The 23812-nt window shown below is 35.1% G+C and overlaps 1 protein-coding gene across 2 annotated transcripts; it reads right to left on the bottom strand.

Annotated features, from left to right (window-relative positions):
- Positions 1 to 790: 790 nt before the first annotated feature.
- LOC115244126 (nose resistant to fluoxetine protein 6-like) lies at positions 791 to 22858 on the bottom strand. Of its 2 annotated transcripts, XM_029821525.1 has the most exons (13): positions 22014 to 22858; positions 18598 to 18794; positions 15830 to 16038; positions 6181 to 6434; positions 5918 to 6088; positions 5520 to 5613; positions 5329 to 5448; positions 5012 to 5177; positions 4409 to 4584; positions 3467 to 3596; positions 2807 to 3124; positions 1928 to 2101; positions 791 to 1732 (listed from the first exon to the last, which is right to left on the bottom strand). In XM_029821525.1, the coding sequence occupies exons 1-12, from the start codon at positions 22459 to 22461 to the stop codon at positions 1976 to 1978; spliced, it is 2409 nt and encodes an 802-aa protein (XP_029677385.1). In that variant the 5' UTR covers positions 22462 to 22858; the 3' UTR covers positions 791 to 1732; positions 1928 to 1975. The 2 variants fall into 2 exon arrangements, with proteins under 2 accessions (XP_029677385.1, XP_029677384.1); XM_029821524.1 differs by lacking the exon at positions 791 to 1732 and having other exon boundaries at positions 1814 to 2101; positions 2801 to 3124.
- Between the last annotated feature and the right edge of the window lie 954 nt (positions 22859 to 23812).

The raw sequence follows: 23812 nt of genomic DNA, 5'->3' as shown, positions 1-23812 counted from the left end.
GATTGATGAGAAAATAGTAATGTGGTATGTGTACTATATTCCCACTCGTTATATATACATATATTTATTCTAATATTTTTTAATCGAGATATCAAATATATTTTCGAGTTGCTGTTGCACATTTATAAATCAATTTGTAGTTATTAGCCATCTGTCATTAGTCGTGATAACAAAGGATTGCATTCTCGAAGGAACTCGAGATTTTCGCGCAGATATGAACACGTTTAAACGAAATATATTGATGTCTGCTAAACATCGAAAATCAATTTGCGAAATGCGCTTCTTTTCACGTCACGTACCATTTTATGGCTGCTGATGGCAGAAAAGGAAAGCGGGCTTTTGTGCTCATCCAGATATGCTAGCAAGCTTAAAATGATATGCAGACCCGCAGATTTACTTTGATTTGATATAACAGAATATAATGGCAAATTATGTGTGAGCTTTGCGACTTTGAAAAGGAATTCGTATCACGTTACACACGCGTATTAAATAAATTTAATATTATTTGAAATGTGTTATATGCAATAAAAACAGTTTTCAAATATTTAACAGTGAGGTATCCGTAAAAAAATTAAGAAATCGGAAAAAATGATACCGAATATGTATTGTTCAGTTTAAATATAATATATAGCTTTTTTGTGTGTAAAACTTCTATAGTAATATACATAATAACGTAATTTATATATTTTATTTTATTTATCTGTATTTCCTCAATTTTTTGCAACATATTTCTCTCTCCTTTTTTTTTCTTTTTTTCTTTTTTTTCTTTTTTTTATTGAACTGACAGCTATGTTGCATGATTTGCATACATTCTAAAATGATGAATGTCACACATGCTTCTTTTCACGCTGTTCTCCCGATTGAATTTATTATTGCATATATTATACATTGTTCGATTATACACTGACAATTGTACGATAAAAGTATTGTTCAGTTTGAATGTTGCCATAGTCAGCCTTTCTTTATTTTTTATTCACACAAGAAATTACAAAAGATCGATACATATTACAATGTATCTCCAACGTGTTGCACACTTGAGCGTTCTTCATATTATACATTACCTCATATATATTTATGGCTAGATTTTTCCTCGACACGAAAGATTCGTGTAGATATGTACGGCGCGAAAAAATAATTTCTTAGCTTACGTGACTTTATATTCCATAACCAACGATTTACGCTTTGCTGGGCACGGAGAATGTCTTCCTATCTATTATGTAAATAAACGATACTCGCATTATCAGAATCGTACTGTTTAATTCATAATCGTAATCCCGTATCAAGATTTGGAGAGAATTTGCGTATTCAGCTATTTCAATTCTATCGTATCGTTTCTGCAAAAGACTGCAATCATAAAATCGAGAAATTCCTGCAAAACTGAGAGAATTATATTTCTCAGTTATTTTTAATTAATCTTTTTACATTGACTGTATTGTTTTATTTCTGCGATGATTGATTGCCACATTTGGAAAAGCTGTTTAGTATTTTGTTGTCCCTTCTTCACTCATTAATAACAGTAAATTGATTTATGAGTAATTTCTGTTAGGAGAGAAACTTTAAGGGGATTTAAGATTGTTTCACGAGATGAATTGTCACCGAGAGACTTTTCATGTATGATATTATTATTAAAAACTATCGAATATCCTCAATTTATAGTCATGAATACGTTCCAAAGAAGTAGTCAATAATTCATCTTCCAGTTGAGCTTGAAATTCGGAACAACATCCCTTACCTGCAAGAAATATCGATGCGTAAATAAAAAATAATAATTTTTCAGATATTTTTACGATACCGTTTTTTTTTTTTTTTTTTAAATTAATTTGTAATTATTATAAAAATTATTATAAGCGACGAACTCATAGTTGCAATGTATCTTTATAGTCACTATTGATCTGATAACTTACGCGCATAATTTCTACATACTTACCGCGTTAAACAATCGCATTTGTCCTTTTATCAAGCAAACGATCGCATTTTATCTCACCCTCTTCTGCGAGGTGAATGCTATTTTCAATAAGTTTACCACTGGTGCCTCGAAGGCTAGGGAAATACAGAATGACAGCAGGTACGAGGCTACCAAGTTACCGAAATAGACGATGAGCTACAAGAGAAACATATATAATCTTAACATTTTCCGTATTAGAAATTAAATCGAAATATTTTATATACATAATACATGTTAGAATTTTATATGTGCAAGACGATAGTATTTATTATACAGTGATCTGTCATGTAATATGGTTGGATAGGATTTTATATCTAAAAATAAATCGGAAATATGTAAAGTGAGATTTTTCTTACACGAAGGGTCATTTCTGAGAGAAAAATTGGGGAGTTATATTTTATCTTCACTTTAATGTTTGTATATCTTTCAATGATACTACATCAAAAAGTGTTGAAATTGTAACGGTTATCAAATTATGATTAAGATTACAATATCCTATTTTCAAAAAATGAATATTTTTTCTTTTACAAATAAATACTTCTGATATATTTAATAAATTTCAATTATTTTCTATTTCTTTTTTCTAGATACAATGTTGACTTCTTTTATTCATGCAGTAAGATAATTAAAAATTATTCAAGCTCTCTTGCGACAAGAAATAATAAGTTCATTAATCTTTAAAATTGATTGTTTGAAAATGTAATCTCGTAAATAATTTTACTCTATATTTTCAAGTAATATTTTTCCATAAAATCAAAATTATCCCTGTTGCATTACACCGACAGAAAAGGACCATTCTATATAAATATATCGCAGCCATATAAAATAATTTAATAATCTGAAAATTTTCTTTACGCTTACGACGATCCCATTGTGAAGATGTAACGGCCCATCCATTTGTGTACTCGTGATCATCATAATAACAGGATGCACTAGATAGGTGCAATATGTGAGTCTCGAGAGCGGATACATTAGTCTTAGCGAGAGTAAACTGTCAATCATTCGTGCCGATCCTGTGCAACATTGGATCACGATAAAAGCCACGGCCATCGCCCACGCGGTGTGAGCCAAGGCCGCATATATGGAGCTCACCATTACCGTCAAATTTCCGGGATACAGTCCATATACCACCGAAAACATAATCATTGCGGATAATACCCAGCCGATTAACTCTGCACCCTAGGAAATTGAGATTTTTTTATTCATTCTTTCTTATAAAAAATTTTACGCTATAAAGCAGATACTTATCGCGATATAAATGAATAGCATTATTTAATTTATTAGTTTATTATTAGTGTATTTTTATATAAATTGCTCGAATTAATATTTGTCATTTTTTGCATAATCCTTTCATAGTTGTTCTTGCCCATAAATTTTATCGATATCTAGATTTTTTTTCAATTATTTCGTCGGTAAATTCGCGTGCATATGAATATATCGCTGATTGATTGATTATTAGATTGACCGAACGATCGACTTTTGAAAACGTAAAACCATTGTGAACAATATCGACATACTCACCGTAGGTAACTTTAATTGACATTTCGTTTTAAAGAGGATATATCCAGTGATTGTGCCGACAAAATACGGGCCCGCTCTTAACCAGGGTTTGTCGTAGAGCTCATCGAAAAGGGCAAATGGCTCCTGGATCCTATGCGAAAAGTTAGATAAAGGAGTCACGCAGTGTGTACCGCGTAATGAAATTGCCGCATCGGCAGGCGAATAATGCAAAGTACAATGCCGATAAAGCGCGCTATAATAGACGCCAGCTGAAATTAAAGCCTGCTTCCAATTACAGGCGATGCAGCTGAGACTGCATCTCAATTGTTATGTTTCATAGAATAGCCGCGAGAATAGAGTGTAATTTTTCTCTTGATACAATTAAGACCTTTAGTAATCCTTTTTTATTGGTAATATATATTTTAATATTTTTATTCAATTTGTATAAGCAATTTTAACGTCGACTCATTATTAGATTTTATCCGGCTCCATGTACTCTGAGAGAGTGCATCCGGAACCACATCCGACGCGCGAACGCGCGCGTGTATGTGGGAGGTTACTGTCGTTGTGATAATGTACATAGAGACTGTCACGTTTTGTAATCGCTAAATTATGACAAATAAACGATATTTGAATGTATATGTGCCGACTAAACGTAATCTAGGAAAATTTAATATAGGTTTTATGTGCTAGAATAATGAAAAATACCGTGTGAATATATATTTTATTTGCATTATTAATATTTTTTATATTTTTAAAAATTATTGAAATATTATCTCTCCACTGTTATTTATACGTAATCTAGATATTTTCTAAAAATTCAATTTTGCCAATTTATATGAATTAATATCATGAGGCAGTAAACGTATTCAAAGGATCATTAAACACTAAATAGATTTCGAGAAACCGCGACATATGTGACGAACGTAGTAAAGTATCGATCGGGAATCTCTCGTACATTACCTGGCTATGTAATCGTTGCTGTAGGCTACGGAGAACGTAGTGAAACATGAAGAGGCGATCAAAAGAAAAACGATAACGACCCCGGTCTTGAAATATTTCACGGAGAGCAAAAGAAGAAGTATCCCAAGGACGTAGAATTGCGTGTCGTTGGCCATATACCAGCTCCACAGCATACACTAGAAAGTTATTAATGCAATAATCGCGTATCTCGATTACTGAGGAGATTGCGCATCGCGATAAGTTGCGAAAGTCCCATGTAAGAAAACTCGAACGAGGAAAAAATCACCGTGAAAGCGATGCATTAAATACCACTTTGACATAGAAACATTCTAACAATTCTCCCGCTCATTAACTCTCGTTGAGAATACACATTAATAATAAAAATCTCTTTTTACTTAATCGCATCTTATTTCTCAATAATTGCGTTTATTATTTCTAATCATTTAGTATTTAAATCGCTTCGGTTAGATCGCGCCAGGTGCTGTTGCAAAATACACCTAAGAAGTTTCATATTACGTTGAAAGCTTTGTCCCGCGAGTGATACATAGTAGCAAGAAAAAAAGGAAAGATACATTAGGATAAGCGAAACATAAATCATCTTACCATTTCCGTGCGCGGATATAGCGAGTTCAAATAAAGCGCATTTCGCCACCAGAATTTCTCACAGGTTAGATGATCGATAATAACAGGTGAAAAGACTGTCTTCGCCTGAGCGTGCTTTATGGCGATCTCGTTTATTCCCAACACAAAGAGATAAGCCGGTGTCAATCTTTGTGAAAGGAGGAAACCAGAGGTCAAGATAAGAGGATTTGTACATTATCCATAATTTATCCGCAAATTGAATTGTTTCGTGTGAAAAGACACGTTATACTCTCTTCACGCGTAAATTACGTAATATAATATAATCGAAATACATTTACCTGACAAATCGATACAGAATCATGATAACGAATTTGGTGGAACTTGTCTTCAAGAAGTTGCCCTTTTCCGTATTCAGATTACCCAGTGATCGATAGAAGAGTATAGTCACCAATAAACCGCTGCGCGAGACATTGTCAAGAGTTAATATCTCGCTAATCGAAATAGAAGCTTATCGCGCATTGTTCCTCACCTGATAAAAAAGAAAGTATCTACGGAGAATGTTGCGTTGCTGATGGTCTGGAACATGAAATTCCTCTCCGTGACTGTTCGCAGTGTCTTGTTCTCTGTAAAGCGTAATGAGGAAACGCTTAATTTCGCGAAATAGAGCCGGTGAAAGTATGCATGTTGCAAGCGGGGAAGAGTCTCGATTAGCGCCTCTCAGGAAATTCGATACATTCCGTTACATCATAACGTCGCTCAATTGCATTGAAAGCTATTTATAGAAAGTAGAGCGAGCCGATCGGTTCGAAGTGCTGTTAATGACGATACAATTTTCATGCATTATCGTGTTCTCGACGCTTCTACGAGTTACTTCGCTATTCGTTTAGTTCGGAAAATAGTCTTTTGGAAAAAACATCGTAAAATTACCCGCGATGGAAAAAACTTGGAGATACGTGTGCACCATGACGACCCATCCCAACGAGAATACCCGAAGACCGTGAAGACAAGTTAAACTATCCTTGGCCGCAGGATCGGTGCTAACGATCTTACTTCCGTTGACGGTGGGGCTGAACGCGAGCAAGCATCTCAGCCAGAATCCTGAAAAAAAAAGTGACGACGAAAGCGACGTTAAAGAATTTAAGAATATCTGGCTCAAGAAGATGTATCGACAAGATATATATGTCAACGACCTTCGCCTTCATTTTTCCCCTGAATAGGGTTCTCTTTTTGCGGATGCTTCGTCCCCTTTTCGATCAGCTCCTGACCGTTCTCCTGTCCCATTGAGATCCTGCGGTCTTGATTCAGATTCTTATCCACAAAATCGTTGGTCTTGTCATTGTTATTCGACACGCTCGATGACTCGATGTCCCCCATCGGGGAAAATGATCTATATTCATACACGGTTGCGCAGATCATCAACATCAATATCGCGCCGCCAATGGCTCTAAAATAACAGTTTAATAAATTTATTATGAAACAGTCTAAAATGAATTAAATAAAGTTAAAATTAAGATGATAGTAAGATATATTAAGAATATATATATATAATACATTTTTATTTTCTACACACAATTTTCATATATTGTGAAATTAATTTATAATTGCAAACTTGTACAATTGTAATAAAAAACAATTTTTTTTCTTTCTCGGGATGCTTCGATTTTTTGTCAAAGAGTATATATAGATTAATGATGAATATAACATATTTAGAAAAAAGATATTTAAATAATATGAATATTTTTTTAGAAGGTATAAAACAAATTGATCTGAGCTGCTGTATTATGTTATTAACAATTTATCAAGTAAAAAGAAATAATAGTTACGTTATAGTTAGAAGTTAATTATAAAAATATATTTCGGTCTCTTAATTGGTTAATTTTTAATAGATCAGAAGAATTTTTTTAAATTTTCGAGAAGCGGATTAGAATTATTAGATAATGAATCAAACTAAATTATATAAATACTCTTTTAATTAAATTCTAATACTTAATAAATTAAATATATAAATCTTTATTTGTGTAGGATTGCTTAGAAACTGTCATAACGTAATAGAGTTGTCACAAAATGAAGCGAGAAGATAGGTAAAGTTAATTTAAAGCTAATTTAGCGAGGTATATGGCGAGTAAAAGATTAAGCGGATTGTCTGATGACGATGGTAGAACTCACCGTCTTTAGGAACGCTTTTAGTCACGGTTTTACACTTGGCTCGTAAAGTGGAAGCGCAAGAAGTTCTATAGCCATGCGTATCACTTTTGTTCACTACTAACAATACTAACTTGTGCATTCAACGCTCATATGTTTATGTGTGTGTTCTATAGCCATGCGTATCACTTTTGTTCACTACTAACAATACTAACTTCTGCATTCAACGCTCATATGTTTATGTGTGTGTGTGCTCATTGTATCATAAAGGGGTGGGTTTATACATTGTGGTGATATATACGCGGCCGGAAATTTCGCAAGTCATTTCGCATATATTGCTTTACAAACGCATTCGATGATATCGGAGGAGAATTAAAAAACAAGAAATCGATTATGACCGCGCAATTTAATAACGAAATATTACCGAGTGTACTATATAGAACCATGCTAACTTTTTCAATTTCCGATTGAACAGTGCATTGGTTATACGGTCATTGAATTCGCGAAAGAGCTTAATGTTCCGAGAGATTAAACTCGGAAAACTAACCGTACGATTTTCCGCAATTGCATTTCAATTTAATCTCTCACAAATTAATGTTTTGTCTCACAAATTAATGTTATTTATTACGCGTTATAACAGCGGTTAGGCATAGAAACTAGAATGTCTAGGCAATTATTTTAATTCTCTTATCATTGTGGATTTTAATACAAACGATTTTATACGAAATACATAATTATCTGCTTTAAATTGGGGTTTTTGTGGTGTAAATATTTCATCGGTAAATATATTTTCATTAAAATATGCTCGCAATTGTAATTTACAACTGGGTTGCAAATTGTGATGCGATTAATTACGATGGACATGAATTTACTGACAGTTTTGCAATGAAAAATTGACACCTCCGTCCTTTATTACGGAACTATATTGAACGTAATATCGAATTTGCACGTTAAAGATTAACGCATGATTGGGATTTATAATTGATAGACGTGCTGCAGAATAATTACACGAGAATTTAATAACATCTCGGTGATTTGCATTTAAAGGTATTTATAAATCGATTTTTACTCTAATTGATCGACGTTTATTATCACAGGAATGTTATTGTTTTTTGAAGAATTTCAATTAATTATTTGCATGGAATTATGGATAAATATATTTGAAAATATTGAAGTATACATAAATGAAAAGAGAGATTTTCATATTATTATATATTTTTTCAAATTTTTATGTTTAATTTTTCTATATTTTATTATATTATATACAATATAATTGTTTTATTATATTTGATTGAAATATTGGAAGTTATTTTGTAGCGTGTCTTATTTACGTATTTCCGGACACCGATACAAAACCACGAAAATAGACGGATAAAGCGGGTTTGGACAGTGAATTTCGCGGTTTCGGGCCGCACATTATTTTCGCTGTAGAAACTTCCGCCTTATATCTTCTTGTCAGCCTTAAATTATTATTTTTGTCGGGATCAGCTAGGGGGAAAAGACTTCTGCGGATTTCTTTATCTCCCCACAGCACATTCTCGCGCGGCTTAAACACCACTCTCTGCACGCAAAATAGTATGGCAACACAGAGACTTCCTTCTTTTTCTTCACATTTAACCCATTTTAACGCGCTACTACCTGCGAATCCTAGTGAAGAGAAAAGAAACAAGCAGAAGCGATCTGAAGCGGTCCGAAACAAAAGTTTCACAAGGGAAGTTTCCGTCGCAACTTTTTTTTTTTTGCTTTTCTCTTTTTTTTCTTCTTCGTCTTTCTTACCACCCTATATTTTCGCTGTTCTGATTTAATCCTTCGACTACAGTCTCCGCTTGTAACTTTCATCGACTAAAAAAGCTTTTTTTCTCACTTTACCGAGCATGCCGTGGAATAAATTGCAAGCTTTCGACAGTCGCCACGAAATCGTTGGTGTATATATGGAAATTGCTATAAATCTGGATCTAAAGGGCAACTTTCTTTTCTAAATTTTATTAATGTTTTATAATATTTTATGATGTTTTATATATCTTTTAAGGTTTTTTTCGGTCTTGATGACCACTGTATCGGTTCTTTATGAATTAAGCGCATTTTTTCACATTGCAATTTTACGATACATTTATCGCAAGGTTACAATACTTGTCAAATACATCCAAAATGCGCGGAATCACATATTTAAGGTCTTAAGTTAGGAATAAAAAACGATTAATAATTTTTTTTCACGACATCATATATATGTAGAAGAAAAATACTGGAACTAAACATAGGTTTTCTAAATCCATATGATCCTATTTTTCAGCAATTAAATTAATTGCTGTACTTTATCAGAATATATCAACTTTATATGAAATTAATTCGGGTATATTATCTATTGTTATAAATTTTTACTTTAAATTTGATTTTTATTTTGAATTAAATGCTAGAGCGCGACAATAAAATGGCATGTTGGCTTAGTGCTTCTCTTTCTCCATATATGAATATGTGTAGATATGCAATTGAAATTTATTGAAATCGTACGCGGTATAAACCGGATACCACGTATATGGTAATGTAGCTGCACATCTGACGGTTTTCATTTCCGTAAACAATTTAATGGATTGGACCCGAGCGTGTACTCTGGACACGATTTGCATCTATGGCGAGGCCCGCATTCCGCCGGAATACAGACGACAGCGCAAGCGCTTTCACGCTGCGCGCCGGTGGCTTTCTATAATCTTACGTAATACATGTAGGTCCACACATGCGTGCAAGTGCGTGCGATACACGCTCGGCCGACGCATAATAGCACTCCGGACATCTTAGTTAGCATCGCTCTCTTGAGGGTTAATCTTTTAACTTTTAAGCACAGTTAGCAATTTCTTTTTAGTTTCGTCAGAAAACTTATGCATTTTATTTCCGTTTCTGTAACAGGTTGTTAAACTTAATCTATTCTAGAGCAGTAATCACATAACGATTGCAAAATAATATACTTGAAAGTGACAGATCTTTTCTCGTGACAATTTTGTGCGAATATTCAAATTTTTGTAGCATTGGACGTTGTTTATTTCTCTGGCGGCGTTGAAAAATAAACTGTTTGTTGTCTTGTTTGTCAACCGCGCAGCGCGAATTGCTGCTATGTAAATATCATCTTGGATCTGTGTACCAACGCGATAAATATCGTTTAACTTGCGTTCAAGAGAGATACCGGAAAAGCGTCTATATCAAAGTTTAAAGGATCATACATATAACGATCTATCACGTGGTTCGTAGACGTAGTGCAATGTATGGTTAGCATTATCTATAGCGATTTTTGAAGAATAACGTGCCGAGGGTTGTGACATATTGCACTCGCAAGGATTATTTACGACCCACACCATTTTACTCTCATTCCAACTTGGTGAACTGACAATGAGTTATACATCTCGAGATTTAGGTCGCAATTGATTATTCTGACTTTACCATTGTATATTGGAAACTTGATTCACATTTAATCTGATATATTATTGGTACTTTGCTTCGCGCTATTATATCAATATTGCGAAATATCATAAAGCTTTGTTAAATATTTTAATATTATTTTTAATTCTTGCATTAAATTCTCATCTTTATTGCATATTTTCAACTGAAAAACTGGCATTATTATTTTTATCTCGATTCGTTAATAGAAATAATAATCCCTTTAGCACAATAATGTATTATTTTATATGGAATATCAACGCGCGCCGGAAAAATGTTATGTTAACGATGTAATTATTTAACGCAATTTTATTGATCACATATTATAGAGGAAGGCCATACGAGGTGAAGCAACTATCGATTTAGCGTAATTTAAAACTGTAATAACTTAGCAGGCTCGTCGCGTTGCTGCGTGGCGAAGAGCCTTATTTATCCCGTTTGATTTATCCACGTTGTCTTAGACCGTGTTTAGGGGAACTACGCGAGGTTTTTTTCACTTTGCTTCTCGACAGCGAAATGACTCGAGGATGTTTCACGACTCAATAATAAATTGCGAACTGCCATCGTCCTAGTCTAAAAGGACGACGCTATTATTACCTTTGTCAAGTAATAACACAGTCGGATTTATTCGCAGAACAAATTGTATTTGTATCGGGAGAAATTCGAGATGTATTTCTATTCTTATACCGTTTGTCGTTTGGGTCATTTGAAAATCGTATTAAGAAATCAGGAAAGAAAATCAGAAAACGACGCGTATCTGAATACCGTGAAATTTTTCGTGAGTTAATTTGCGCGAACCGGTCTCTCTCTCTCTCTTTCTTTCTCTCTCTATCTCTCTCTCTCTCTCTTTTTCTATATCAATGCAAAATGACTTTTTGAAGCAGGCACGTGCCGTGAAATCGGGACATTAGATAGTAAGTCTCCTTGGAAGTTGAACTGTGCAATTCCTCTGCGTCGGACAATCCCGCGTTGTCGTTCTCGTTATTCTATCGTTATGCATTACCGCAAGGACACGTCGCGTTACTCTGCAATAGTATTATAGTTGCAACTGGGACGTTTCGAGGCATCGTCAGGTTTAAAGGACTGTCTCTCAGCTTTACATATGCCACAGCTTTCAATCGATAACAATGCACTCTTCTAAATATAAGCGAATATTCTCGGAACCGCGTATGCATTAGCAATCAAATATTAAAAACTGTTGCGAGTTAAAAATTAGTGACTAATCAATTGTTCACTTTTAATTTAATTTGCTTTACGAAGATATGTGAGTTAACTCAATTGAATTGAGAATTGCAAAAATTCTAGAATAGATTTCAGTGTTCTATTGACAAATACAAATTTTGTGCAATATTTATCAATTTTTTCGAAATTCCATTTCCACGGATATTTTTGCTAGGGAAAAAATGATATATTGCTACATGGATTGATCTAATATAAAAATAAAAAATTGTCTACCTGTAATTACCGATGTCGCACGCTTTTTATTTATTTTTTTTTTCTATTTCTCGGTGACATATACATGTACGTGTCCGGCAATCGACCGTTTAACGGATGCTTTGTAATTCCATTACGAATTACGTAACGCTTGTCTCTCCCGACATAGGGAGATGATTAACGTTCTAGGCCGACGAGAAGAAAAAAAAATCTGCTTTCCCGTTTCTTACACTAAATGCAAGCAACTCGCAATTAGCAAACCTATATAAATAATACCACGTCGCTTTTACGCAACAACCATTACCTATGTAATAATATCGCGGTAATATTGCACCAGTAAATCGACCTTTTAACAATTGTGAACATGACACATAATATACTTGCGAAATTACTCATCATTATTTCGATATTTTTTCTATAATATTAATTTAATCTAATTTTCAGTCATTCTATTGTATAGTACTATTTACCATTATAGGTTACCATTATTTTCTCATGACTAATTAAAAGTTAGTCACGTATATTATACGGCTAACTTTTAATTGGAGTAAAAAATCTTATAACATATATAAACTTGCAGTGTTTTTATAAAGTCAGGTAGGATAGTTAATAAAAACAGATATGTATGAATGAACATTAATAGAATATTATATTTATGTGAATGACACATGTTTGCTGTGACTCGCAATATCTTATTCATATTTGCGTAATTTGAAAGGGAAATGATTAAGATAATCGATGTAAAAATATGCATTTTTTTTAAATGCATCCAAGGTGGAATCACGAAGCGTATAGGGCTCGCGTGTCCGACGAAGCGTCCCGTTCTCATTTAGACGCAGAGTTAATTTTCAACTGGAAAATTACGCAATATTTTACGTGACGTTACATCGCGATGACTACATTACCGATGTGAGCCTGGTCTTGGAAGAAGACTAGGACAGCGGTTACATCGCGTCTCTCTGCGCAATGACACTTGCTCAATTTGACATCCATGATACGTCGCGTCCGGCTCGTTATATTTGCGCTCACCATGTGTGCAAACGTCAGATCGCCATTACGCAAGGCGATCGACGCGTATCGCAATTCTCTTTCTCTTTTTCCTCTCGATAGTGAAACGCAACCGCGAAAGTATGCTAAGTGCCACGTAGCTTTGGCACTAACTCCAAACAGCCGGTCGCCAATTTTTTTCCCGTCGGGCGCAAATTAGAAAACTTGCCGTGAAAGAGAAAAAGGGGAGAGGCCGCTCTTCTCTTGGACTTGTTCCGCGTGTTTTCGGCGCGTTTCGTGCAGTACATACCGTATTTATGTGTAAACTTCGCTTTCCCTCCCGCGAGAGAGGAGCTTGTCTTCCGAATCGAGGAATATTAAGGACGCCGAGAGTTAAGATCGAAGCTGTTAACTTAACCAGCTTAAACCAAGTTAAATTGAAAGCTTTCATAAGCAATAGACTTCTCGATTAAGTTTGCGCGCTAAGTTGTCTTGTTCGATTATATGCGGTTTCGACCTGTCATTAAATCGAAACACACACACGTATACGTAGCTTATATGAATTGAGCTTTCTCGCTCTTACAGAGAATGTATCATCTTCATTCATGCAATCGAGTGTGATGACAGCGCCAAGTACAGCGTGGTACATATCGCCTGACGATTGCGTAATGGCGAAAAATCTCGCGATATTAATTCATTGCCACGGTGTTAATGTACCGCGTGTCCGCGGGCTACGATGTCGCTTGTATACCTGTCGTATAACCATCAGTTCACGTGAGTAACATACTTTCCGCACTTTCTTTCTCCGCGGGTGCACTGTTTACATAATCGGCCGATGCACGTTTCTCGATCGCGTAATATTAATAATCGAGCATGTCGACGATATCGTTTTCCATCGAGCCGATTATAAAGAAAGGAGTAGTCCAGCCAAAGTGCAACTTTCGATCGTGCAACATCGAGTGAAAAAATAAATCTACGAGTTTTTCGAAAGGCCGGAATCGGCTTACGTGCCTCTCCATACGCGAAGCCCATTAATGAAGCTCGAACTTTGGATTATATCCCAAATCTGTCGCGGATCGAACTTTTCGAAAGCCGTAACTGCAATATACGCGATTAATAGTATATATATTCCTCAGTAGTCTCTTTCAGTTCAACACAGTTTGCATCAGTTATGCAACGAGAACTTAAACTAAATTCCCAGATTTAGAAGTATAATTTATTTGTAATATACAGTTCAGTTTTAATCTGTTTAGCAACATTTATTTGAATTCATAGAATTTCCATTAATTGCATTTGCATCGCTAATATAGAAAACGTTATTGTTATCGATATTAATTTCTTACGGACATATAAAAATTCATGGAGAAAGTTTTTTTTTTTTTTTTAATAACTGGTGCATGTTATTAAAAACTATAAATTTCTTTGCGGGGATAAAAAACCTGAAAACAAAAAGTTGAACACTGTATATAACGTTCTAGGATTTACTAGAGACATTTTTAAGGATTATCTTCGCTGCTTGATCCTAGCGGACTTATTTTTTTACGGGAGTTAGAGTTAAGAGAGGTGCAATTAATTACTGTTAAAATTCGCCATATGCCGATGCGTGTCTAATTAGATCGTATCATTTTTATCATGTCACGTCATATATTAATTTAAATAGATTTTATTTTATAGATATCGAAGCGGATTACTCATGAAGATAAAATTTTCTGTACGATTGCGTCGCGTATAATATGCAATTATAAAACTTCTGCGTCAATCGCACAACTGTATCACGGAAACGTGCAATTATACATTTCGCAAATACAAACTGTTACGTATTTGTTTTGAAATGAATGTATAAGCATGGATATCTCACAATTTCGCTCGGATATTGCATATCAATACGTAACCGATAGACGGCCATTGAAATTTTCCGCGCGTTTTTATTTTTTATTTTTATATCGCAGATGAAAGTGCAGAACATACTTTGTAAAATATTGATAAAGCAAAATTTCATAACGTTGCATGCATCGAAGTAAATAAAGCTTTTAGAATACACTCTGATGTTGAATATCGACGTAAATATTCCGGACCTTTATTTTCTCGTTTAAAAGAAATTGGCTCCTCTTGATTATAAAAAAAAAAATCATCAATATTTTAATTTAAAAATATTCTGTATTCACCTAGTCTAGTTCAATAGTTCTTTTATTAAGCTATTTAAATTGTTCGAATAATACGAATACCAATGCAATTGCGGACGAAATTATATTCAAATTGGAATAAATATTTCGATCGACGGAAAATATGTTGCTCGACCGTGAGGTTTTGGTTCTTCTTCAATATTGCAGGAGACTCAACTTTTGTATTCGAATATAAGAGGAAGAGGTACTCGCCCGTTTGCCGAAAGTACGGCAAGCTAGTTTCATAAGTTTCGCCGGAGCATCGTGTCCCGGAATGAAATTTTCCAAGTTGTGTCGTTAGATAGTTCAAGTGTATTGCTCACTTTAAACCGTATGAATAATATTTTTTTACTCGGTCTCTCATCTAAAATGTTATCAAAAATTATATTGCGTATATATACATAATAATATATATGTATATATATTGTATTTAAACACAATATCAAGCAATATAAGTAGATAGTGATTTTAGTACATACAGATCAATACTCATAAAATGAAATTAAATAATAACAACATTGTTGCGCTTGTACCTTTCGGCCGAATTGATAACGATATTGAATTGCGTGATTGGGAAAAGTCATATCGTAAAGTCGTAAAGTCTACCATCTGGAACGGCGGGTAAATCCCGTTCGAGTAAACAATTTACAGGCATTCAGACCGTAAGAGGATTTTTAAGATTACTCACGAGAGCACGTAAAATTTGGGATCCTGCCAGGCGCAGTAATTGCTAGATGGCACGGGCTTCACCGTAACAATGTGAATCTTCGGGCCGCTCGATCGATAGGTCGAATTGCCCTCGCGTTCGACTCTATCAGCGCTGGCCCTTAGCATCGAGGTCAGGGATGCGCGGTCGCATGTACCTGGCAGGCAGAGACCCAAAAACACCTGACGTGTCTGGAAATAAAATGAAACGATGTCGTTATAGAGTGAGAAATGTTCTCTCTATCCCTTACTAAAGTTATTTGAATAATAAATCTTGTTGCGAACAGAGAGGAAAGAGAGAGAATTCATTTTTCTCGACATTTTGGTGCCTCACTACTTGTTGCAAAAAGATACTGACTATATAAAAAAATATTAAAGATTTATCGAAGGATATATATCGATTTATTACAAAAAATTCTGACAGAGAAATATATTCTTTGAAAATCGATATACGTACTTGCATCCTTTGCGATGCTTTTACACGTAAAAAATAGCGGTGAATATTGCAAACTTTTTCGGCGAATAATCTAATCTGCCGGTAAATTCTTTATCCAGATCAAAAGGATTTTTTTTCGCACAAAAATACAACGACAACGGTCGAATCCACCCCAATGTTCGAGATTATAATCTTCGTCTGGTCGCATAGACCTATCGATCGCGCAGCAACGGGAATGGGAATCTCTGGTTGCGAAAAAAAACGCAGTTTCCACTTTTTTTTTTCGTCAGCTCCTGGCACACAAGCCGCGTGCAATTTCATTTTCTTTTTTGCTCTCTCTCGTCGCAGTCGATAAAACGACTTTTTTTTTTTTTAACTCTAAGAGCTTGATTTTGACGCTTTTTCATTATTTAGCGATAACTTATATCCTGCGTCGAGAAACTGCGCGAATCGTGAAATAGCTTAAGAGGGAAACTCTAGTAATTAACACATAATGATATCACCTAACTTTGCAAGAATAATAAGGTTAGAAATTAGAAACGCCGATTTCCCAGTACTTGAAACAATGGTACTGAGAAACTTTGAGGAACAAATAATCGAACAATCTTATTAGTGCAAATAGAAATTTTATTTTGCCAATCGGAAATTAAACTGGCTCGCCAGCTGTTACTAGATCTTTGACTTAACCAAAATGCGATCGGTCTGTGTCTAATATCCTTTACTGTTTTCGGCAAACTTGAGAGAGGTTTTTGTCACATATTTGAACTTTATTCAGTTTCTATTAATTCGCGAGATTATAGATGGACCATTGCTCGAGTTTTTTAAATATAAAACATATGGCATTTATTCATACGTGTTCAGTTTGCTTAGTTAAAAACGTTTTCAAAATTGCCATGTTTATTTGCAGTATAAAATTACGATTTAAATTTAGAAAATTATTAAAATTTTTTGTAATAAAGAAGAGGAAAAAATTGAGAGCATTTCTAAGTGTCATATATCATGTTTTTTTTTTGTATAATTTTACTAAATCGAGTTTATATTAAATTTCTCTCTCAATTTTAAATAATCCGATCAGCCGATTTAATAAAAAGTTTTGAAGTGTTCTATCCTTTAAAATGAGAGAATCAGATTTTTGAGAGAATTGGAATTTTAATATGGATAGATAGACCATTTTTTAAAAAGGCAGAGATCTCCGATATGTGCTATTATATAAATTATTATATGAGTTATTTATCAACCAAGCTCATGACGCACTGCCTCAGTTTAATATATATATGTATAAATCAAATCTCTAATTCGAATATAATGATATGGGTGCCGGTTTTGAGAAGAAAATATGAATGACAAATATATGCTATTAATAAAATACATAAACGTTCGAAAATTTATTTCTCGTATGTGTTATTAAAACATATCGCGATTAAACGAAATGTATTATTGCGTGTGAATTATTTATAATACAGGTATATAAATAATACAAGTTTATTATTTAGCTCAAACGTCAATTAAATCATGAATTTATCAAGCAAACTTGGCGCAACTAAAGATACATCATAGGCATATATCTGTCTTATTAGAAATGAAAGGACTACATACATAATTAATCGTTTATTATCACACAATTAGATACGTTTTCGTTGATCTTGCGCCACTGTTATCGCGACTAAGCGCGAGTTATTTACGATACGATAGTTATCTAATTCGAAAACGTGCAAACAAATGATTGATGAATAATCCGATAAGTGCGATCTCATGACGATTTCGTCAGTTCGTGGTGGCGTCGATGTGCGCTTAATTAATTCCTGCAGTAGTTTATCCACACAATCGCTGTGCACTCGGGAGTGTACTCGGAATGGTGAAATTGTCGTCGAGTAGTAAATACAGTAATCCACAAAACGCGCCTCGTGTCATAATATCTGCTTCGTTGCACTCTGTTATGTAGAATGTAATCAACCGTGGCGATGATAAAATTGTATAACAAGATGTAGACTTACTTGTTCAAGAAATTGAAAAGCAATATTTTATTCTCGTAAATTGTTTAATATATTTTATTTATCCAACCATATATATAATTAATTGTACCAAGTATAAAAAATATATTTATATATCTATTAATATATATTTAAAAACGTGTATGTACGTGTGTGTACAATTATATCATCGATTACAAATAAATAATTAAATAAATACAAATAATTAAAATATTTAACATATCGCGAAAACTTTTCTGGAATCATTTCTCTCTCGATAAGCAAAGATGTAACAGTTTTATAAAACGGCGAAAGAGCGTATTACAAAAAGAGCCGATGACTTACCGAAAAATCGACTTCCTTCGGGAGATTTAAATAAAGCCTCGCAACGTGGAATTTGAGAGGAAAAGGTGGCTGCTCGTTGTCGTCTGTTACGCTTTTTCCGTTGGTGACATTGAGCTCCTTGCAAAGGGTGCTCGAGCCCAACCAGAAGCCGTTACCAAAATGGAATTGCGAGGAATAGCGGCCGCTCGCGTCCGACACTGAAAAGAAAAGCCGGATGAAACGTCGATCATCGGGGCGGAACGAGCGAGATAAACGTGCGTCGCTTTGTCGCGCGACTCTTATCGCGTGTCTCAAAAGAGAGAGATCCTTCCGAGATGGCCATTTCGCGAAACGAGCGTGCTCGACGACGTGCGAAAAATTCGCACGAGTCTCTTGTCAGCACGCCACGTTCTCTCTCTCTCGAGAAAACTCTCGAAATCGCTCCAGATACGATCCAGCTACCCGGATGCTGCGCGTTTCGGTATAACTTTTTCTTTTCCTCCCGACTTTCTCTCGTTGAAAAAAAAAAAAAAAAGATTGCTTTACAGCCATCTGCACCGAGAGCGCAATGAAATTTCGTCGTTCCAAATTACCTGAAGGACCCAATAACATGGGCTGTCGGCGGAAGGTTCATTGTCAGTTACGTAAAGCGACTTGGGCTGACCAAGAGTAGAAAGCGCAATCGGGCGGGCTGCATAAACCGATGTTCCCGTCGGCCGAACACTATTATAAGAACGTAATGCGCGCGGTTCTGTTAACGCGAAAGTGATCAATTTTGTGCGATAATTTAAAAGCACTGGTATTACGCAAATAAACAGCGCGGAAACTTTAACAAGCCGTATCGTAAGCGGCGTTAAAATACAATTTTTCGACGTAGACGATATATATCCCGATACTGGTTTATGTTTGGAAGATGATTTGACTTCTTAGCGAAAATTCGATTTTTGGATGCCATAATTTTATAATCTGTACCTATATACATATATATGCACACACGATTTTATTACGTAGTTAGGGAGAGTCACTATGTGGAATTTGACTTTAGGTCTGACTTCTTAGCGAAAGTTGAACCGTTGGACCCCATAATTTTATAATCTGTACCTATATATATGATTTATTACGTGGTTAGAAAGAGCTATAAAATCACTACGGAATTGTCTTGAGCCACAAAGCCACACTGCTGCACTTTGGCGGAGGAATTTGCAACAATGGCGTAACTGCGTCCGACGGATTAATGACGACCTGGCTTTAGGAATAATGACTCGTCGTTGCGTTATGACAGCTGCGAGATCGGGGGGACGTCGAAAGAAATTACGTAACGCAAGCTCGGGGAGCGTTTGGAAACAATCCTCGTGATAGCGAACACAAAATGCAATGTAACTTTTTATTGCCTGTCGCCCGGCGACTTGATAATTGCCAAAGTTTATTGCCTTCGCTTATATTTCACGATTGCATTGCTTAACGTAATTATTTTCGTTGGCGCCTATAAAACTATATTGCGGGCCGACTCAAACATATTTTAAATCTTCGCGATGACAATCGTGTTCATACGCATCACATTTATCATCTTTCCCATCATATTAATTAATTTAATTAGCTTTCCACATAATTTTTCAAAATTTCTCCATATATATATATAATGACATTTTATAAGGGATCAAGTTTCATTAATAGAGTCAGGGATAAAATAATTATCTCCGGCAATTAGCATCGCTTTCTAAGCATAATTGCAACTCAGCTCGTTTTCGAACCGCTGTCACATACGCCCGGATCGGCAGTCGCGCGAAGATACACCTGCCGGGGGTCGCGTGTCGCGAATACAATTGCAATTTCGCAATTTTCGCGGCGCGCCTGGCCGCCGGCGCATCCGTCGTTATATCGACGTTATTACTGCGGGTATACCGATAATGCGGACGCGACGTTTTCGCGAGCCGTGACCGGAAATCGCTGTAGATCTGCAGGTGGCTCCGCAGCACCGTAGGCTCCTGGCTTTGACGCAGCAGTTGGGTGCTTTCATCGCGGACCCGATTGCGCGCTTCGCCTTTCTCAGCTTTCTAAAATCACGGGCGGCACCACGTGCAATAACGATATTCTTTTCAGGGACTGTTATTATTACTTAATTACTGATAACGTTGCTTGCGCAAGATAATTTATAGATTTATTCCCTCCACGCCCCTCTTTTAATTTAGCTACGTACGTTATATCATTGCAGATTTTGTCTGAATATAGCCGTGAACGATAATTTTTTACAATTGCTGCATCGTTGAATAATGCGAGAAGGGTTTTCATGTAGCAGATGGAATTTGCGTGTGCAAAAATGTCAAGAGGGGCTCTTGCTTAATCGGAAATATTATCGGAATATTGGAGATTCTCGTTCTCTCTCTCCGAATACAAACATACACAATGTGTGACAAATATATAAATTTCTCGGTCGTCATTTAATTTTTATGAACGTATACAAATATATATCTACGTTTATCATCGAGCCTGATAGAAAAAAAAAAAAATAATTTTTATTATGTCATTCTGTACAAAATGTTTAAATATATAAATTAATTAATGGAAAATATATAACATGACAGGGATAAAAATAAAAATATGAAGATGTGTAAAAGTTTATATAAAGAGGATAAAATGTAATATTTTTTGATTTATACGAAAAGTTCTCTTTAAGATAAATTTCGAAAACACTCGCGAAAACAATTGTGCGCTTCATTTCGAATTCAAGAAGTTTAGAGTTTATGTGAGCGTATTTCATTTGCACGACTTTAGTGTTGATTTTCTTCTGAATCCTGTAAAATGTCATATTCGGGATAATAAATTTAATTTTCTTTTGTGACATTCACGGAAAACGCGTAAAGATTTGTGATGTAAAATGTTAAAAAGTTCACTAAATTAAATTGTAAACTGGGTCAGAGCATTTCGATTATTACAAGATGAGAGAATGTAAAAGTTTCATAAAGTAATGGAATCTTTAGCGAGCCACTCTTGCCTGACAATCATATGATAGTCATAGATCTAATCGAACATACAAATGCAAATGTCTCTAGATATCTGATTAATATTCACCGACCAAAAATATTTTCTTAAATTGCTTGATTATGATTTATTGTTACAAAAAATCAAATTTTTTAATCATCCGCTATGATTTTATATTTAGTTGAATTTATAATTCGTAATTTTTTTTTTCTCTTTCTTTCTGTCATGTCATTTTTAAAAAGTCGTTAATCATTATTCTCATCAAAATCTTTATTCAGGATATGAAACGAAAGCAATAAGGAATTTAAATTATTTTTATAATGTAGACAACTGCGATGATTACCATACTGGTATGGTGTATTTAAATTACTCAAATCATTTAATGTAAAAATATCTAGATTTGGAAGAATCTGGGAGGTTTTTTTAAATATATTTTAATTAATCAGAATAACACTTACTCTTCGCGGCCCAGATTTTCCCGTTTCTCAGCGCGCCGAGGAACCTTTCCATATCCCTTCGACACTCGTCCTGAAGTTTCCCAGGCACTCTGGCCCACCTAAGAGGATCGTAAAGATCGGCAAGCCACTGTATACTGTTAGCTGTTTTTTCAAGTTTCTCCTTCATGAAATCGATGTCGAGATCCCGATGCTCCTCCTCGCTCCTGTCGAACATTTTCAAGTAGTTTTTCCAATCTAGTTCCGGATTATTTTTGCTGAAGGCAATTAAAGGCTTCCTAGATTCATTCTTCTCGTTCGCGTACTCCGTTGTATTAAAGTTTGACATCTTCGTCCCGATTGAAGCAAATTTCTGCGGTTTGCTTAGTTTGAGGATGTTCGATTCCTTCTCCGCGAGTATCGCGCAGGCGACAAGTAGGATCACGAGAAGGTAACTCGATGGATGTGCCATTTTACCTTCGTTTATTATTAGAGATGTTACCGTGCAAAATCCACTTGCGCTTTAGAAAAAAAACGATCGACTAGATTTTAGGAGATCGAGCTCATCGATTTCCGTCATTAAGTTCTCCGGATACCGTCATCTTAACACTCGATGAATTCCTCCGAGAGTAATGCCGTTGTAATGAGTGTTTACTCAATTGAATTCTCGAGCATACTTGAAGAGATATGCGAATGCGAGAAATGCCGATTCGGTATGCAGAATTCGGGGAATCACGCTTGTTCGTGCTGCTGATTTTAACGAGCACACAAGCACACGTGCAAATTCGCTCTCGAGATTGCAACGGTTTAGCGAATAAACCGACTTTAATGCCGTAAAAGAGACAATAATTATAGAAAGTTCCTTTATATAATGGTCTCCGATACACCCGTAACTTTTGAAATGTTTAATATGATCAATGGAAAAATTTAAATATTAGATGTGTCGTATTTAATTAAAAATCTCTTTGTTTCAATATATATATTTTAAATATTTTAAATGTAAGATTTTTTCACTTTCTGTCGCAATGTGAAATTTTAGAATACATAAGATGTATTAATATCAACGTTTATTATGTCAGACGTGTTTTTAAATTCCACTAATATATCGATTAAAAAAAAAAAAGTGATATGAATCTCGTTTTATCGTACGAGAAGAATTTGTCAGATCTCACTTCGCGATCGCACGACACGCGCACGTTTTTTCACTGATTGGCGTTGACGAGAAAAAAATCACAGGGAATGCTTCCAAAGCTGGAAAGGAGGTGCCCGTACATATGACAGACTAAGGATCACGCACTGAATGGAGCGAATAAAGTCCGCTGCAGTGTTCGCTCGCGGACAGGGGGTTCCCCTTTCTCTTACGACGATGCACTTTACCGCCATAAATGCATTTCCTTCTCCGAGTCGCAAAGAAATGCCATGGCTCGGGCCGGTTTTTCCACTGTGCTCGATAGAAGACTTGTCGAATCGAATAACCATTTTATAATAATATTGACGGAATATTATATCAGTTGTTATATTTATAAAATATCTCTTGTTATAAAACACTTTTATGTAAATCGTACTTCAAATTTTTAATGAAAGTTCGATGAAATACATACTTTTCATCTCGTAATATCATCGTAATTTCTCGGAAAAAAATGCGCTTCTATGATTGTCCCATTTTTAATTATTAATCGGCATATCTGATAATTACAAAGCATGGCTTTACATAATTGTAATAATAATGCGGTATATCACGCAATGAGAGATTGCACATGCGGATATAGAGACTTGCTTATGTAAAACGACAATTTACTTTTCAAATTTCTCTAATAAAAATG

The sequence above is a fragment of the Formica exsecta genome, unplaced genomic scaffold (genome assembly GCF_003651465.1).
Source record: "Formica exsecta isolate Colony F162 unplaced genomic scaffold, ASM365146v1 scaffold80, whole genome shotgun sequence".
NCBI lineage: Eukaryota > Metazoa > Arthropoda > Insecta > Hymenoptera > Formicidae > Formica > Formica exsecta.
The sequence above is the reverse complement of the archived record's forward strand: the minus strand, read 5'-3'. Positions and strand labels throughout refer to the sequence as shown.

Bases quoted from the DNA above. Each gene is read 5' to 3' on its own strand.
- LOC115244126 (XM_029821524.1), bottom strand. From the start codon at position 22,461: ATGGCACATCCATCGAGTTACCTTCTCGTGATCCTACTTGTCGCCTGC. The intron at 16,039-18,597 runs GTAAGTCATCGG...TTTTATTTCCAG, and splicing joins CGAAGGAAGTCGATTTTTCG to ACACGTCAGGTGTTTTTGGG. The intron at 3,125-3,466 runs GTGAGTATGTCG...TCAATTTCCTAG, and splicing joins GTCAATTAAAGTTACCTACG to GGTGCAGAGTTAATCGGCTG.